The following is a 17,332-nucleotide window of genomic DNA, read 5'->3' as shown; positions in this document are numbered from 1 at the left end:
TATTATTACTAACCTTCGCGGCCGGCCTTATAAGCCTATTAATAATAAGCTAGAAGTCCCTAAGGAGCTAAAGGCAGCGGGCACCATAGGGCAATAAGCCCTAACTTTAACGCCGGCATATATACTAAGATCAACCTTGACCCTCTCTCGCGAGGCCTAGCCCTAGGCGCACACAGCTAGCTTTAAAGCTAAGCGCATAGCAAATACTCTTATAGTCAGAGCTTAAGATGTAAAAAAGACCCCCTAGCCTCTCATAGACTCCCCTGCCATTAATTAAGAGTTTAGATATATATATAAATGCCAATAAAAGAGGAATAAGGAGCCGACGCGGCAGGGGAGGCCACGGCAAGGCTATAGCCGCTAAGAATAACATATCTTCTACGCCTAAGACTAAGGATTATATTAAGGCTATAGCACCGCTATAAAGATAGCCTTAATTAAGCGAATTAGCTATTTTTTGCATTATAATTAACTAAGATTTCTTAATTTTAGGTGTGATTTAATTACCTCTATTAATTATATATAAAGTTATATATGAAGAAGGGAAAAAGGGAAATGAGATTAGAATCTAAGAGAATTCTCTATGACTATATGACCTATTTGTGCGGCTAATAAGGTCTGTTAGTGCGAATAACAATACTCTATTTATTTGGATGATGATAGAGTAGGTGGGGATGCGGATGGAAAATTTATGGAAATGGCCGGGATGCCGCCGGTTTTGGTTTTGGTTTGGGGGGGTAGTTATTGTAGACGCCCATGAGCTTTATGTTGATGAACCAGCTGAAACAACTCATCGTCAGGGAAAGACTAATCCTAGCCTTATCCCTCAGGCCCTGCCGGCCGGAGGCTATGGCGCAGAGACCCCTTTTCAAGGCGAGAGGCCACCTCTTTTCAAGCCGTTGAAATCAATCACCAGAGCGTTTGAGGAGCCCGCCAGCCGCTGGCCAACAACTACCAAATTGCGCCTAGGGCTTGCCGTTTTGAGCTATGCACGGTGTTTTGTTGCTGGTCTGCACAGGCATTTAATCTCCACAGTTCGAAGCCTCAAAAGCCCCGTCAGCCCGTCAGAAGCCACAAAATTGAGTCGGGATAATGTACACGAACCACATGAGATATTCAGTTGGCCAGTTGCTCGGAGCTGGGGATGGAACTGGCTCGACCTGGCCAACTTAAGGGCATCTGGACGGCTACCGTTTGTGGGATATTGCACATTATGATTGTTGGGAGAAGGCTATGATGATGGGAAGTATCTACTGGATTGACTACAAACTGTGTATCTAAGGAGTGACTGATTGAAACGCCTGAGCGCTCTATCTCCATGATACAAAGTGGCTAATTCCCATAGCAGTAGCAGGCGACAGTACGGAGTAGGCAACAGTGTGATAGCAATGCATTAGTGTGTTGTCGATGTGATATTGGTATATCTGCCTCGACCCTCATGCTACGACTCATCAACCCAACTATGTCCAACATAACTGGGCCTACCATGAGAATAAGGCTGCAATTTAGCTCAACGTGAACATCAACCCCCCATACGATAATTATCCCTAAAAGGTCCGTTTTAAGGTCCCTATTCTCGTACCTAATTGTCTGGCCTGGCTTTTACGCTCTTGGGGGGCTGAGGTGGGGAGGTTAGCCTTCGGGAAGTGCCGCTGAGCTCGGACTTTGTAAGTGGCTGCCTGATATCCAAATCTAGTTAGGATTGGCCATTTAAGCTTCAAAGAGTGGTCTCGGCACGAAAGTAGCAATGGGTTAAGTCTAAGCGAACTCCGCGGAGCGGGCCGGTCTGCCTAACTACGACAATGTTGATATGGTGTGTGGAGCAAGCGTGTTTGTCTCACAGCTGACGAAAGATCCTACAGCCAATGATTGCCTATTTGGTCCCCTCCTAGCGAGTTTCTGGCCTGCATTTTGCCACTCTGTCACCCCTGTGTAGCTTGTGCTAAAATCTGCCTTGCTTATCCATCCACAGGGCTGTTGTGGCTGCAGCCGGTCAAGCAAGCCGCTTTTAGCCTTCGACAAGGGTTTGCAAACCGAAAACGGTAATGGATAATGGCTGTTTTCTCTTTCCTCAGAGAGCTTTGGAAACTGGCCAAAAGGCAAAGGGCAGGATGGGAGCGGGTGGAAGCCTGTGCCCTTCGCGTTTGCTGACCATTTCCCTGCAGAGTACGGAGTACGTAAACCAAATTCAGAAGACGGACGGGCCTTCATTGTGCAGCAGCGTGTCCGCGATTACTATTTAAAGCCTTCTTTTACTTTTTCTAACTTTAAGATATAAACTGCTTTACTTAATTTAATAAACAGATAACTTACTTTCTAACTCTAAGATATAAACTTACTTACCTACCTACTTACTTACTAGCTCTATCATCTTTCTAACTCTGGGGTATGAAACCTACCTACTGCCCCCCTAACCCTATGGCTAAGCTCTCCCCCACTACTGACTATGCCTGTGTCTTAGTGTAACGGTTGTGCTAGACCGTTGTACCATAGGGCAAAAGATTGGTCAATAATCGCTATTGCAGCGACTACTGGGCACACTAGCTGCTCTTTTAAGCCTATCGCTATTCCCGGTAAACCAAGCTGTAACACTTAGCATCAGGTTCGATCCTTAAGCAGTGGAAAAGTACGACACGGCAAAAGGGACGGACATCAAAGCAGTTTATTATGGCATCGTCACCAATCGAACCTGAGTCTTCAGGTCCATATATTCGCGATGGCATAAGGCCATCGTTTAAAAATGGTGGTCTTATGACTCTTATCTAGATGGACGAATGAGAGAAGGAGAAAGTCTAGCACTATAAAATTCATCAGTTCAACTTCAAAGGTCCACACCATGGTAGCCTTTCAAGGTATCACAGGACAGGTAGTTGTTCTCGATGAAGGGTGTTGTGATCTGGAAGCCGAAGACGCCGGTGAAAGAGGTCTTGCAGGTTAACGGGCCTATGTTCGACTCGACTTTGGTCTTGACGGGTATGGGGGCGAAGGCACCCTGTGACAAGGGCGTGTCGAACAGGCGGATCATCTGGTCGCAGGTCTCGCCGGCGGCGAAGATGGGCTGGTTGGTGACGTTGTGGAAGAACGACAGCGGGTAGGGGACGGATTGACATGATGCCAGGCGTTGGAACTGGAGCGATATGTAGGTCTGGTCGCTGGTGGCGTTGAAGAACGTGTTGCCTCTAGGCAGGGTGGCATATGCGTCGTATTCCGGTGCAAAGGTGGAGGGGTGGACAACAGTGCCGTAAGCTTCCGAGCCATCGATGGCGCCCGTATTGGAAGCCGTGATCATCTGTTCTGGTACCCAGCGGAAGACAGAGTAGCCGTCGCTAAGAAAATCGAGAAACGGGAACTCGAAACCGGATCTCTGGACGGAGGTCAGTATGTTTTATCGCCACCTAGACACAGCACATGGAACTTACGCTGAAATCAGGAATACTTAGCTCCAAGTACCGGATGTCGTGATCATGTCCGGCCTGGAGGAGCACGGGATACATGTCGGCCGGGAAGTCGGGCAGCAGTGATCGGTAGGCACTCTCGAGGATGGCATACTCTGACGGGATGATCTCTTTAGCGGTGGCCAGAGGAATGGGAATGATCGCAAGCGTCACGTTCAGCACGCCAGTGGCATTGTTCGGGTAGTCCTGAAAGAGCGTATTCGGCTGATCGTGGGTGACACACACATTCTCAGCCTGGGCGGCTGTCGGCCTCAGGTGAAGGCCAAAGAAGGCGAGCAGAGGTAGTGTGAACCAGGGAGCAGCGAAGGCTGGTGATCTTGGTGATCGCTGCACTGGGCCGTTGGGCGGCATTACGACGAGAGGCGAGAAGGCGGGGATCTTGGCGATGATGCTGTTGCTGAGCAAGGATATGCTGGACAGCAAAGAGGGGTCTGAGACACCGAAAGCAGACGAAGCGTCGAAAGATCAAGAGAGGATTCCGCCCGGGCTTCTGGAATGGAGACAGCCAGCTGAAGAGGAGGAGGGTATGACTGCTATAATACAGCGAGCATGAAATAAAACAGAAACAAACAAGCAAGCCACGTTTGGGCAAATCAGCGCGCCTTGTTTCTTCGGGTCATCTGGAACAACGGCATGGGGTTGGGCCAAGTGGACGGGACAAACGAGGTGGGATGAGGTGGCAGCAGGACAAATGAGAGCGAGGCAGACGGACGAATATGGTGGTTGGGCGCAGGTGCTGGCTTCGGATGACAGGCGTTCCGGGCTGGCGTGCCACCGCCGTCCCGGATGGGGACGAGCCGGCTTCGTTTTCCATTGCTTTTTCGTGTTCTTTCTCACAATCCCCCGCCCCATCCACGGTCCGTGCACCTTGTTTTGCGACGGAAAACAACTTTCAGGGACCGTCCGGCCATGTTGTTGAATATGCTGGGGTGTCACGTGTGGGCCAAGGATCTTAAGATTAAAAGCAGGTCCTTCAGGGGCAGATACTTAACGGGAACACGAACACAACACGAATACACTGATTCAACCAATGGACCGAATACACGTACTGTCTGACAAAAAGCCACTAAGAAAAATCTTATCCGCACTGTATATCTTATTATTTCTATATAAAGGAAATTAGTTAAAATTTTTAAAAAACTTATTCCTTCCTAACTATGCCTTTCGGTACGAAAGGTCTTCTTAAGCTCTGGGATTTTTTCACCCCTAATATTCCACCCCCCTTGGCAAAATTACCCGATTCGGAAGCGCAACTGCACCTCTTGTTGGCCTGGATTAATACCACACCCGGGTCCCTCTAATGGTCCTAATCCTCTGTCGCATATCAAGCCCTGGCCCCACTAGCGCAGCTGCCTGCAATGCAGCTGCTACTGCCTAAACAGGCAACACTTTCATTTGTGTATAAAGAGCTGCACGACTCAACGCGTCTTGCCATTGAGTTCTTGCCCCTTAGATAATTCTCATCAATTGACTGGTGCCATAAATGATCCCTGTGGAGCCAGTTGTCTGACATCCTTTCATATAGCGCTCCAATGCTAAAAGCTTCAAGTTTTGATTGGTCGAGGTGAAATTCAATTCTACCCCCTGTGATGTGGGGCTAAAAAAATCAATTCTAGTAGAATTGATAACGGGTACTGGGGTACTTGGCAACTCTTGGTCTATCTCAATTTCACATCCTAAAAGTAGTCCTCCTCTTCCGCAAGCCGCTGGCGACATCGACCTTCTGCCTACGACCTCAGATTCTTCTTAACCGTCTCCAGGTCCGTCGCTGAGAAGCCCAGACCCTTGGTGACATAGCCCTCCCAGTCGCCGTACTCGTCGCGTAGACCCTCGAGAAACGCGTTCCAGTACGACGGCCGCAGGCTGACGAGGTTCCAGAAGCCCGGTGTCTCCGGGTCCGAAACGCCCAGACTGGCCATAGCGAGGCTGCCGAGCTTTTCGCGCGCGGACTCAGTGCCGATGCGAGAGAGCATGTAGTCGAAGAGGATGTCGTCGGGCGCGGTGCCGGCGAGGCTCTGTAGGAGGCCGGCGACGACGCCGGTGCGGTCTCGACCGGCTGGGTAGAGGGGAAGAAGGTGAGTTGGTAAACAGACGATCCCATGTCGGGGGAGTTATGTATTGCGTGAGGTGGGATGATGGGTCGACTTACCAGTGCAGTGGAAGAGGAAGGGCGCGGTTGGGCGGTCTCGTATGTGCTCCAGGACGGCGCGGATGGAGGGCTTGTAGACCTGCAGGACGATCATGTACTCGCGCATCCAGGCACCATCCTCGCCGCCCCTAGCGAACTCCTCGAGCGACGGCGAAGTATACTGCCCCACCTGCTCGAGCCACACGTTCTCGACGCCCGGGACCTCCGGGCTAGGCCCTCGGTCGCGCTCGGTGGCGTGGCGGAGGTCGAAGATGGTTGCGACATGGGCGGCGGCGGCGTCGAGGGTGCCGCAGCGGTAGATGCAGCCGGGGGTCAGAGCGCTGCCGGGGACGGCTCCGAGGTCGCGGATGTTGATGAGGGAGCGGGAGGGGATGAAGGGCGGCGAGGCTAGGGCAGATTGGAGGGCGGCGGCGGGGATGGGGTCGCGGACGTCGGTGGAGGCGAGGACCCAGAGCTCGGAGCGAGAGAGAGACATTTTGTTTAGTTGCTGGGAGTTGAGATGATTGATGAGATTTGGTGTCGTGGTGTTGAGGACGGGGACAGAGAACTGGATGGGTTAACCTTTGAGACCACAACAATCAGTCAGGAAGGATATGTCGCTACGTATTCTATTAATACTTAACAACTTATTAAATAATTTAGTTAACCTATAGTCTATTAATCTATATATAGCTTTAGGTTTTAAGGTTCATAGTATTAGGGTCATATCTATTATAAGTACAGTTATTATAGGATACGAAGGAGGCTAGGAGTAGGAGGTTAGAGCTTTGATTTTAGTACAAGCGCGGTCTATATGTGGTGTGGCTAGGGCTTGCTGAGCGCTTGCGTATATTGGGTCTTACATGTGTGTGTGTGTGTGTATTTTTCGTCCGGGCAGCCTGATGGCCGCAAAAGTCTCCTACGGGAGCACTGTTGAGACCGTATGACTAAGATGGTCCGATCTGCTGGTGGCTGGGATGTGGATACTATGTGAGGAGCTGTGCTCCTCTGAGACATATGTAACTTAGACCTTTTAAAATCACTGACAATTATTCGCTTCATCAAGCACAGGACGTGCTGAGCTGAGCTGTCTCCAGTCGCTGCCGCCCTTCGCTCCACCAAGCCCATCTTGCAAGGCCTCTTAGATCAATGGGGAGCTGTATGCATGCTCAATCCCTCCAAGCGGCACTTTCCTACCCGTAGCTGGCCCTACTGTAGGTTTCGCTAAAGCACGTCACACAGGACGTCAGTAGGGAAAAACCCTCGAAGGAATCAGAGGCTGGCGTGCAGCTTGCCTTCAGGGAGAAAAACCTCTGCGACTAGCGTCGTTGTTTGGAGGGCCTTGCGAGCCCTCCAATACCTCGGTCTGCCTTGGTTCTGAAGGCAGTCGCGAGGTCCGGCTGTGTGTCGGGACCAGCTTTGCAGAGGAAGATGAACTCTCCTAAGGTCTTCTCTGTACCTGTTAAGGCCCCGATGGGGTCTCGAAGGCAAAAGAGTGGTCGGGTGGCCTGCAAAAATCCCTCACACTAACATAGCACTAACAGTGCATGCCAAGGAAAAATTTTTACAGGAGAGAGTTTATTGGGTCTCGCGGCCAACACTCTGTAAAAGAAATAGGGTAGTACCATAGTGGGACTCAACATTACATCGACCTGCATTAACAAGTCATACTTGAAGGGCGCGGTACGTGTCACCGTCTCGACAGAGACCATTGAACGCGAGATTACGCTACCAGCCGGTAGCTTCCTCCTTAACACTAGGCAGAAGAACGCTGGACTGGCTTCGTTGCTCTTGAGCCTGAAAACATTGATTCATATATTTGCTTTACTATTGTGCCCAGGGAAGGAGTTGTCTATCCCATCTACAGGGTTATGTCATAGGTTGGCAAGAAAATGCCGCCATTTTAGCTCGAGAAAGTTCCAGTAAAGGGAACTTGTACTCAGAAGGCCAAATGCGAACTGTGACCAGCCGGCAAGACAAGGCGCAATATGGCCAACATGCTATTAATGCAGAAACAGAAACGATACTCCAACTCAATGCAAAAGTGAACACAAATTATGCAAGGAACCAATCAATGCCCCAAGCTTGCTTCTACTGGGTGGTGTACTTGCAGCTATTGGGCTTCCTGGTCGTGATGGTCCGAGCGGTGAATCCAAGGCAGTGCTCGTTGCCACCAGGGTTGCTCAAACCAATCGAGATCCCAACGCTCCAGGAGCCCTTAGTGCTGTCCGTGCAGGCGATGAACCCGGCGCCGTCGAAGGTGAGGTCGCCGTACTTGTTAATCTTCCAGCCCTTGCGCTCACCGTTGCGAGGGCCGGGCTCGTTTCCAGTGGTGTACCCGAGAATGCCCTGACCCATTCCAGAACGGTCGACGTAGAGCTTCTGGCGCATCCCCGACTTGCGGTAGAGGTACAGCTCGCCATCGACCAGGCTGAAGGTTGCGTGGTTGTCCGGCTTGGCATCGCAGGTTGCCTTTTGGTGGGGGAGATGGAGGAAAAGATGGTTGAGCGCCGCTTGAACGGGAGAGAAATGGATGTCGCTGGCGGAGCGCAGAGCGAGCAGCTCAAAGTTGGTCGCTTTGCTGGAGGGCACGGCCGAGACGAGGCCGGTAGCGACGAGGGGAGCGAAGAGAAGAGCCTTGATCTGCATGGTGGATAGGATTTGGCGGCTCTTGAGAACACAGGTGGTTGTGGTTGGAGAATTTGATAGCGGTAGAGTTAAATGCAAGAGAACTTTGGAGTTTTAAGGTTAAGAGTGAAAGAGAAGCTGATGAGTTGATTGTGAGAATAATGTCGAGTTCTCCGGATTGTCGGGATGATTTATAGACCAGTTGATTATCACCAATTATGCGGCACGGAGCATGCCGAGAACCAGCTCACACTGTTGTAAAAATAGCTACTCCCTCTCCTCTGAGGCTATACGAAAAATTTGGGCCATGGGCCGCCCTAGCCTGTCCTAATTGAGACATGCCACAGCAACGGACAGCCCGCCCGACCATCTGAAAGTTTAGACTAGACATTCCTACTGACTGGCCTTCTTTCGGCGCTTCGTCACGCCAAATGCCGGCTCCCTCTCTCGCTGCATCTACTCCAAGCCATCGGAGCGAGTTTGACGTAATTTGAAGAGAAGCGGTCTTGATGGTTCCCGGCACTTGATGCTGCGTCACGAGATTGGAAAACCACCATCGGGGACCTTCCAGAACCCCGACTGTTGTATCGGTATACGATATACTTATAGGAGTGGCTGGTTGGTGCGAACGGTGCATAGTGCCCGTGGAAGAAAGCTCGTGACCATGATACGGCCTAAAGCTCACATTGTAGCGGCGAGACTAGCCTCAAGGTATGCCATGCATTCATTCTATTGTCGGCAAGCATCGTCATCGGGGACCTAAGGAAACTAACCACACGATCAGTGGCAATGTTAAGAGGAGGCTTTCTTAGAGATGCTTCTGCGCCTAATGAACCATTGTTGAAGTCGTTGGTTGAGCTTACCGGTTTGGACTGAATAGAGTCTCAAATATCGATTTTGATTTCTCTCGGAAAGATAATGCTTCAAGAAATTCAGTAAGTATAACGCCCCAGTGACGTTCTATTGTAACGAGTTCTGATTAGTGTACCAGATGGGTTCGTCGATGAACCTATTTGATATTTCAAAATAGATACCCAGGACTCTCCAAGATTCCAATACCATCTTACTCAGATACGAAACTCATCAACACCAAAATCCATTTCTATTTATAGAGATTGGTTCCTGCCGTTCTAAGGCTAACGTGTCGCTGAGTAAGATCTAAAGAAAGTTGAGCGAGAGTTGAGTTTGGGCTGGACCATGCGGAGTATATCAGGGGACAGCTGGCTTTTCCTACGCCACAGTCTTCCAACACTCATTTCTAGCCTATGCACATCGAAATGCTTATTGTATCAAGAGTGAATGTATTGGATATTTGCATGAGCCGATGCCTCCATCCAGATATGACTCTTTATTCTATTGGATACTTCCAGCAAGCTTGCCACATCAGAGATCTGGCCTCTGGCCCTTGCGCGAACTAGAAACAACTGCGACCATCTGGATCTGGAGATTGCCACTATGGGGAGCCCTATGATTCGCCGTCTCCCGGCTTGTTATCAATGCTGAAAACAGAAGATCCGGTGTGATAAAGGACACCCTTGCTTATAATGCGTCGGACGCGGTCTTGAATGCAAGATGGTCGAAAAGAGGCGAGCGCACCGGCGTAAATCCAAGACAACCAACAACTCGAGGCGAGTGTGCGGGCCAGAGACCAAGGTTCAACACCAGAACTTCTCTGGTTCGCTAAGCGGAGCCATAACTGACAGAGAAGCCGTGATGGCCGAGACGAAGATGTCTGCCACCGCGCCTTGTTGAGTGACTCATACCCACCTGCGAAGGGCTCAAGGTCAAGATTTGCATGTGAAAATAAAATTCCACGTCCACGTCCAGATCTCGAATCACATATCGAACGACGGCCCTGGCTGTAGTCAAAACTAGTCGATTTCGAGATCGCATCGTGGCGGCGTAGGAAATTTCCGCGCCAGTGGCCTCAGTTTCGGTGTCGCCCTCTCCAGACTGTGAATCGCGTTAAGCATCTGGGCAGTTTGACGATGATGCTTTAGGCGCACCCCAAGCAGCGAAGACCCTGGAGGGCCTAGGTACTATAACCAGGACGTCTCCGTCTGGACCCACGTCAACGTATGATTTATAAGTGTTTGCGAGGATAGGCGAGGGGGCGAGAGAAAAATTACTGTCGTTTTCATACCTTTCATATTTTGAAGGTGTTAAAATTCTTTGTCCAAGCTGCGCAGATACCTGGCGAGATCTTGCGCCTGTTCTTCCTCGCTCCTCTCCCGACTTCTGAATCGTTTTGGCCGCCGCTGACCGGTGCTGGGACCCTGTCTCTTCCGTTTCCACTGACGGCGGCTGACCGCCACAGGAATGTCAACAAATAGGAGGGAGGACATAAGCTGCCACACTCTGCGGCTTACCGCAGAAGTTGTCCTCGTATTTTCACATGTCAGGATAGTGAATGGGTCCCAGAAGCCTTAAATCGTAGGGAAACCGCTGACACTGCAGACTGCAGGCTGGGGCGCAAAAGGCAGGAAATCAGTTTTGACGAGAAAAGGAGGTCCGTCCATGTTCAGCCGCAAAGTCCAGACTTTGTGACTGCCGCGTGTACGACTCATGGGTGGCTAATTCCATATCCTTTTGTTGCGGGGCTGCTGCCTGAATGCAAGCATCGATTGGCAGTAATCTGAAGGCGAAGTCCACAGGTGTGGTAGGCTGACAACTTTTGTGCTTTGTAACTTACTTCTAACCAGACGGGTGGCTTGGCTCGTTTCTTGCGGAAACTTCAACACCATAGAGGAGACCCCGGACTTCCGTGCTGCGAGCACATGGAGGTCGTATCGGCCGCACGCATATTATACGCTCGGGTCAAGGCTTACCATAGAGGACGATGAGAACAGGCTTAGTCTGTTATCGAAATATGGAATATGCCTTTACTATGATGGGCGGTACCTGGAGGGGGTACCGGGAAGCGGAAGCGCCATTCGAGCGAATGATGGACTAGTAAGGCGAAGCTCGAGGCTGGTTGCCTTAATATCGGTTGGTTGTCGGGCCATCCACGGTTACCACCACGCGAACTCGCAAATACGAGAATAAGCCTACAGAATATGACACGGGAAGTGGCTGCCGAGAATGACGCTCGCTGTAAGAGACTGAGAGACATGAGGAGTAGAAGTTAGACTTTTTAATAAGTTTATTAAAGTAATATTTAATAATAGTAAAAGCTAACCTGCAACAAGCTTTAGCATTATACAAGTCCAACATCCTTGTCTTGGGCAGAATCAGGGCTATGACAAGCCTACAGAAAGAGTGGCGTCTACCTAATGTTAGATATTGACAACGGTATGGCCCTTGACCTCCTACATGCGATTACCCGTATGTTTAACTGTCCGCCTGACGCTGCAGAGATGTTATGGCAACAGGACATTAAGTAATTCACATGTATAGGGCCGATGAAATGCTTAGACAAAGCCTCAGGAGGCAACTTCCTGCATGGGTTGAAGGATTAAACTGCTGAATCAAACATAAAGCTCTAGTTCTCCACACTTTATGTTAGGTTCTATTTTCATCTTTCTCACGCTACAACTCCCATGATACGAACCGTCGCCTCGTTGACCCCATTTTTCTCTTGCAGGGTTGCCTATCCACTCTGTATACTGCCTAGAAATTGCAGTCCTTAAGGCTCCGCTGGCTATTGTCGTGATTAGGTCATAAGTATATAAGTATCACGTTGATCCTTGGCAATCCCTGAAAATATCACCAAACGCCCAACCACTATCTTCAATCGCATCGCGACACACTCCGTCCGTCCTCTGCCATTTTCATTCCCATTCAGACCACAAACCGAAGTCATCACTATGAGATACCTGCCCCTCATCCTCGCCGTCCTCCCCATCGCGGCCCAGGCCATTTGCAAGGACCCGCCGTGCCGCCCCGAACCGGGGGATCCCCCGGTCCCCGCCTGCGCCTCGGCCGACCGCTGCGGCACCGCCTGCTGCAAGCAGGAGGACTTCTTCCACCCTCACTGCGCCAACCCAGCCAAGAGTCTGTGTTGCCCCGAGGGCGAGGTCGAGGTCGGCAACACGGGCAAGTGCTGTCCCCGGGGGTTCATCCTGCTCGGGGGCGCCAAGTGCTGCCCCCGGCGCAGCATCCTGTGCGGCGGGGAGTGCTGCGTCGGCTCGTGTGATTCCGTCTCCCGAAAGTGCCGGTCCACCATCACGGACCAGGAGTGCCAGGCATTGGGCTGGACGGGGGCTTGCGCTACGACGCCTAGGAGCAGGTCTTGTGACGGCTGCGATGCGTTGGGATGCTGCACAGAGTGGATTGGTTGAATGGGGGTTCCAAATGCTCGGAAGGATCATGCCTCTCTCCGGCGCTTGACACCTTCCTTTCCGCTGTCCTTAGTAAGCATTCGTGCTAATCGCATGAGTGTCCAGGCAAGGCAAGGCAAGGATTTTATTTCGCCCGGGGGAACATGAGTGTCCAGCTGCCAGACGCCCGATGCGTGGAAATCGGGGGAATACTTGATCCGGACTTGCCCGACGATTTCCCGGCTTCCTGGGTAATTTCAACAATGACACGTATACTGCCTTTACTGCATATTTTAGTCTCGATATGTCAATATCAAGCCGCTCGCTCATAATCCGCACAGTAGACAACAATGTCACTGCCTGGCAGGCTACAGCCAGTCATTATACCTGCAAGGCAGCAGTATCTCCATCATGTATTTAGTTCAGCTTAATTCCGCTCCTTCAGAGAGACTATCAAGAGCCGCTCATTGCCTAATTTACTAGGGATCTTCTGCCTGATACTTGCCCAGTTATCCAAACAATCGTGCTGTGTGACAAAGTCGAGGAGGTGGATGGATGTTCGAATACGGACCGAGGCGGAGTTCCGGGAATGGTCCTTCCGGAAGAAAGCAACAGCCGAGCCTCGGTAAGGTGTCCCCTGTCGTCCTCCGTACACTTGTGAAGTTCGTTACCCACTTTTGGGGTGCTAATTACGGGGTGCTGGCTACGGCTGCCCATAAAAAACGAACCGCCGAGCTCCAGTCTTACGGAGCATCAGCGTTAACCCCTTCGTCATTAAATGTCATCTCAGCCGAAACTCTAGATCATTGGCGAAGTCTCGGCTCAGCCCTAGAAGTGGCTACTAACCAATCCAATCCCCCGAGCGAATCACGGGGCCGCGACGGCCTTAGCGTCCGCTACGGTGGGCGATAGGGGGCCTGTTGCAAAACTCCCTGTCAATCCCTTTTGAGTCTAGGTGCCCCACCTCTTAGTCATCCGAGTACTTCGGGTCGGCATGGAAAATGTACTGCGGACGAGCAACGAGCCCGCGCGTTCATCTCCGAGTCCGCCTCCACCTGCAACAGCAAAATGTTTTAAAAGAGCCCAGCAGTCTACATAAAACTGGCTAGCACATTGATACGCACAACGCAATACTCCAAGCCCAGTCTTGACAGAGGGATTGATATTGTCCAGGAGGATTCGATTCAGAGACGCTTTGTTTTAATCAAACAGTTCTCGTTTGCCATGCTCATGAAATCCGGACAGCAGCTGTACCAAGACGAGCAGAGCGAAGGTCGCCCAGCCTCCTACTCTTGAAGCAGCGCTGGAAATATGTATATGCTGACACTCTACAGAGAATGCAACTGCAATAATTCCAACGCCCCCTGGATTGTCGAGATAATTTTCACAGCCCAATGGCCCCAGTTTGGGCCGGGAGTCGAAATCTTGACCTCCATCTTGCCCGTGGCTACCGGTAGTTTCTGTGTGCAACCTTCACTTCATGGTCCTCACCCTCCAAGCGTTGCGCAGCGTCTCAAGGCAGCGACAGGTCACCGCAGTGATCCCGCAATAGATGAGCAGCGGACTAGCACAATAACCTCCTGCTAAATTGAGCCTAGCGCTCCTCATCCGCCATGGCAGAGGACATGGTCGTTTTGTTCGACATATATTAAAAGCTCATCTCCAACAGCAGTCTGTTTACCTTTTCTCCTTTCACCAGTTCTGCACTCTTCATTCAAGCGAAATGGGCCCTCAAATATCCCTCCTGAGCATGCCTATTGTATCCAAGCCGGAAAGAAGCACTATGATCTCTTTACCAGGGTGGGGAATCTATCTACATCTATCTACCGACACCCAAGGTAGATAGATGTAGATGCTTAGTTATAAAACGGAATGTAGATAGATAGAGGTAGGCTACATGTAGATATAGATAGATGCTTCTATCTACCACTCTAAATATGATATACACTAGCCACTAAGTAACTACCCCGGCCACTTCGCCACTCGTCTCCTTTAGCAGCCCGTCATATCCTTCTAGAAGTCCTGCCTTCAGCTATGACCTAACCGTTTGGGTAACTGCAATTGTGCTCGCGTCCAAACGAGTCCGCTGAGGAGAGACTATACTACCAGCGGAGGAAAATGCTCTCTCATATTCGGCAGCCATTGCAGGGACTGATAAGACGTTAATCGCCATTTTCGCTACACGAGGATACTTAAACCGCTTAGCAGACCAGTATTTAAGCGGATTATCGTGCTTTGAAAATATGTCCTGCTTTGTAGATTGCCACCTTTCGAACTCATCGGCGACCGATTCTTCTTCGGAGTTCGGATATAACATAAGCTCGTCTTGGAATGAGTCAAAGGGATTATATTCCCGTGCCCTCACGGCTACAGGAAGATTGCTGTCAGCGATCTCCCACTGGGCGGGAAGATCCCTATATTCTTCCTCCCAAAGCGTTTAGATGAGATGTCAGGCCTTATCAATCCAACCCTCCCTTCCGCTATACGCCCTTATTAAGAACGCCTATTGTATTCCGGGATGAAGAATAGTAGCTATGTAATAAATCGGTATTTCATCGAGCTTAGTGTAATATTTATTAAGTTTGGCCCACGCAGAGTTAATATAGGCAGAAAGGTAGCTAGACTCTGGCCGATCCGCCGACTCTGTCTTAGCCCTCTCTAATATTAATAAGAGGAACTCGTATGCAATGGCGACCTGCTAAACCATACCATACTATGCTTCCGTACCTCCTTTTCGAAGCCAAACTTGATAGTCACCTTCAAGCCTCAAAAGGCAAGAATTAAATATGGCGAGAATATTGCTGAACTAATTCAGAGCTTCCTAATCTGCATTAGTAAGGAGATTATCCTCCTCAAGATATGAAGGAAGCGAGCTTCGCGATTTTTCGACTTTAGATCGAGATCGGACCAACTTCCTATTCGATTGGATCGTGATATCTATAAGTTCTTCAAGGTAGCGACGGAGCTTAATTGCACGTTCAATCATATAATATTGCGATAGCTAGCGTGTGCAGTTATTAAGAACGACATCAAGCGTGCCGGGGTAGTTCTTGTCAGGGTTATCGTCTTGTAGTCTGCGTAAGATGATTGTTGCCTTATTCGATCGATTGATCCAGACGATAAGGTTATGTAATTTTCTAACTGGCCCTCTTTTTGTCTACTTGTTAAAGTCGTCTGGGTCAAGGTCTTTGAGAGCTTAGGTATCGTGGACGAAAAGCATAGCCGTAGCGACAAGGTGAAGGACATATCCAAAGCAGCGAATCCTCCTGGCTGTAGGCTCCTGCCACTCGAACTTGCGCCCTAATTCCTCCACAGCCTTATCGTTGTTCGAAGCATTATTAAGAGCAAAATATCCAAGTTTGTTGTGTTGTATAAGCTTGAATTCTTCTAGTACCTCCGTGACCGCTGCGCAGATATTTTCCCCGGTATGGGCCATAGCGAGGTTTAGGAGGCCTAGTAGGATTTTTCGAGGCTAGAAAGTTTTATCGTCGAGAAAGAAAGCATTAATAGAAAAGAAAGAATGCCTATTCCGAGAGGTCCAGCCATCAAATGCAATGTGGACCTTGCTAGGGCTCTGTAGCAATGTATTAGTAATATGGGCTTTATAAGTATTGAACTTATGAATAACCTTGGCCTAAATTGTTTTGTGAGTAAGGTTTGCTGAAGTCTTACGGACTAACGGATTAAGATAGTCAAAGAGTTCATAGAGCCCCACGTGCTCTAAGAGGCGAAAAGATAGGTTTACGTCTATAATCCACTGAATAAGCAGGCGCTGGAATATTACTTTGTTAAATCGAGCAACCAGCTCGTCGTGAAAGTCATCCCTTTTCCGCTTCCTAGAGGTAAACTCATAGAGGTTGCATTGATTTAAAGGTCTCTCTAATACGTAGCGCTTTGCTTTTAATGGATCTAGATGGAAGACACTGTGTGCTTTGCTGAGGTGATTTTCAATGTTCCGGGTATTCGACGCGACATAGGCTTTTGGTTTATGGACCTTCCGTTAGGTGCAATAGCAGCAAAGCCAACTGGATGGGCCCCGTTCGGTGGTGGCAGTTTTGGCTTGAACATTATAACCATGAGCCCAAAACCATCTAGTGGCTTATCCAGTTCGAGTTAAGAGATTCCAATGACCACGGACGATTTGAGAAACTATACTCTAGTCTTTGATAGCAATTGAGGTGCTAAGGGACAACGATGAATCTAGTTTTGGTAGATCTAGCTGACTGGATAACTCTGAGCAATTATTTGCGTCAGTTACCGATTGACTGAACAAGTCGCTTGGAGTTGATATTGTGGCAGATGCTCTATACTGAGAGTCGACTATATGGTATGCCACTTAATATTTGAAAAGGGGGAGCTATATCAAGAGATTAACCAAAATTTGCGATGAGCTTAAGGAAAAGGGAGAAGGGAAATGATCTGACAGGGGGTATTGGTAGTAGTAAGATGGGGGTACCGGTACCTTGCTTTGGAAGGGAATTGCGCATTAAAAAAAGTCCCTCTACTTTCTGTCTTCATCTTGGCGTCTATCTATATTTCGCCTATATATCCGACGGTAAGATAGATAGATAGATGACCCACATGGCCCCCTGGTAGATAGATAGATGTAGATCTATATCTATCTACATCTACATTTCGTCTACATTGGTAGATAGATTCCCCACCCTGATTTAGAGTGGTAGATAGAAGCATCTATCTATATCTACATGTAGCCTACCTCTATCTATCTACATTCCGTTTTATGACTAAGCATCTACATCTATCTACCTTGGGTGTCGGTAGATAGATGTAGATAGATTCCCCACCCTGCGTGGCCAGATGACCAACTTTTCTTTATACCTCTCCTACGGAGGTATTGAAAC

At 49.5% G+C, this 17,332-nt stretch overlaps 4 protein-coding genes across 4 annotated transcripts; all 4 read right to left on the bottom strand.

Moving 5' to 3' along the window:
* Positions 1-2,821: 2,821 nt before the first annotated feature.
* On the bottom strand, positions 2,822-3,806 carry MRS44_013063 (uncharacterized protein; the record flags this gene model as incomplete). Its single annotated transcript, XM_065619033.1, has 2 exons — positions 2,822-3,364; positions 3,420-3,806. 2 exons carry the CDS (start codon positions 3,804-3,806, stop codon positions 2,822-2,824), a joined length of 930 nt encoding a protein of 309 aa, XP_065475105.1.
* Positions 3,807-5,182: 1,376 nt separating this feature from the next.
* On the bottom strand, positions 5,183-6,079 carry MRS44_013062 (uncharacterized protein; the record flags this gene model as incomplete). The annotated part of the gene is made up of 2 exons (XM_046284328.2): positions 5,183-5,511; positions 5,605-6,079. 2 exons carry the CDS (start codon positions 6,077-6,079, stop codon positions 5,183-5,185), a joined length of 804 nt encoding a protein of 267 aa, XP_046126422.2.
* Positions 6,080-7,674: 1,595 nt separating this feature from the next.
* MRS44_013061 (uncharacterized protein) lies at positions 7,675-8,232 on the bottom strand (the record flags this gene model as incomplete). Its single annotated transcript, XM_046271557.2, has 1 exon — positions 7,675-8,232. The coding sequence occupies one exon, from the start codon at positions 8,230-8,232 to the stop codon at positions 7,675-7,677; it is 558 nt and encodes a 185-aa protein (XP_046126421.2).
* Positions 8,233-11,981: 3,749 nt separating this feature from the next.
* MRS44_013060 (uncharacterized protein) lies at positions 11,982-12,521 on the bottom strand (the record flags this gene model as incomplete). The annotated part of the gene is made up of 1 exon (XM_065619032.1): positions 11,982-12,521. The coding sequence occupies one exon, from the start codon at positions 12,519-12,521 to the stop codon at positions 11,982-11,984; it is 540 nt and encodes a 179-aa protein (XP_065475104.1).
* Positions 12,522-17,332: the final 4,811 nt, after the last annotated feature.

Source organism: Fusarium solani (assembly GCF_023522795.1).
Source record: "Fusarium solani strain SB1 chromosome Unknown bctg00000008, whole genome shotgun sequence".
Taxonomy (NCBI): Eukaryota; Fungi; Ascomycota; class Sordariomycetes; order Hypocreales; family Nectriaceae; genus Fusarium; species Fusarium solani.
Note: the sequence above shows the minus strand (reverse complement) of the source record. Positions and strands in the feature narration are given on the sequence as shown.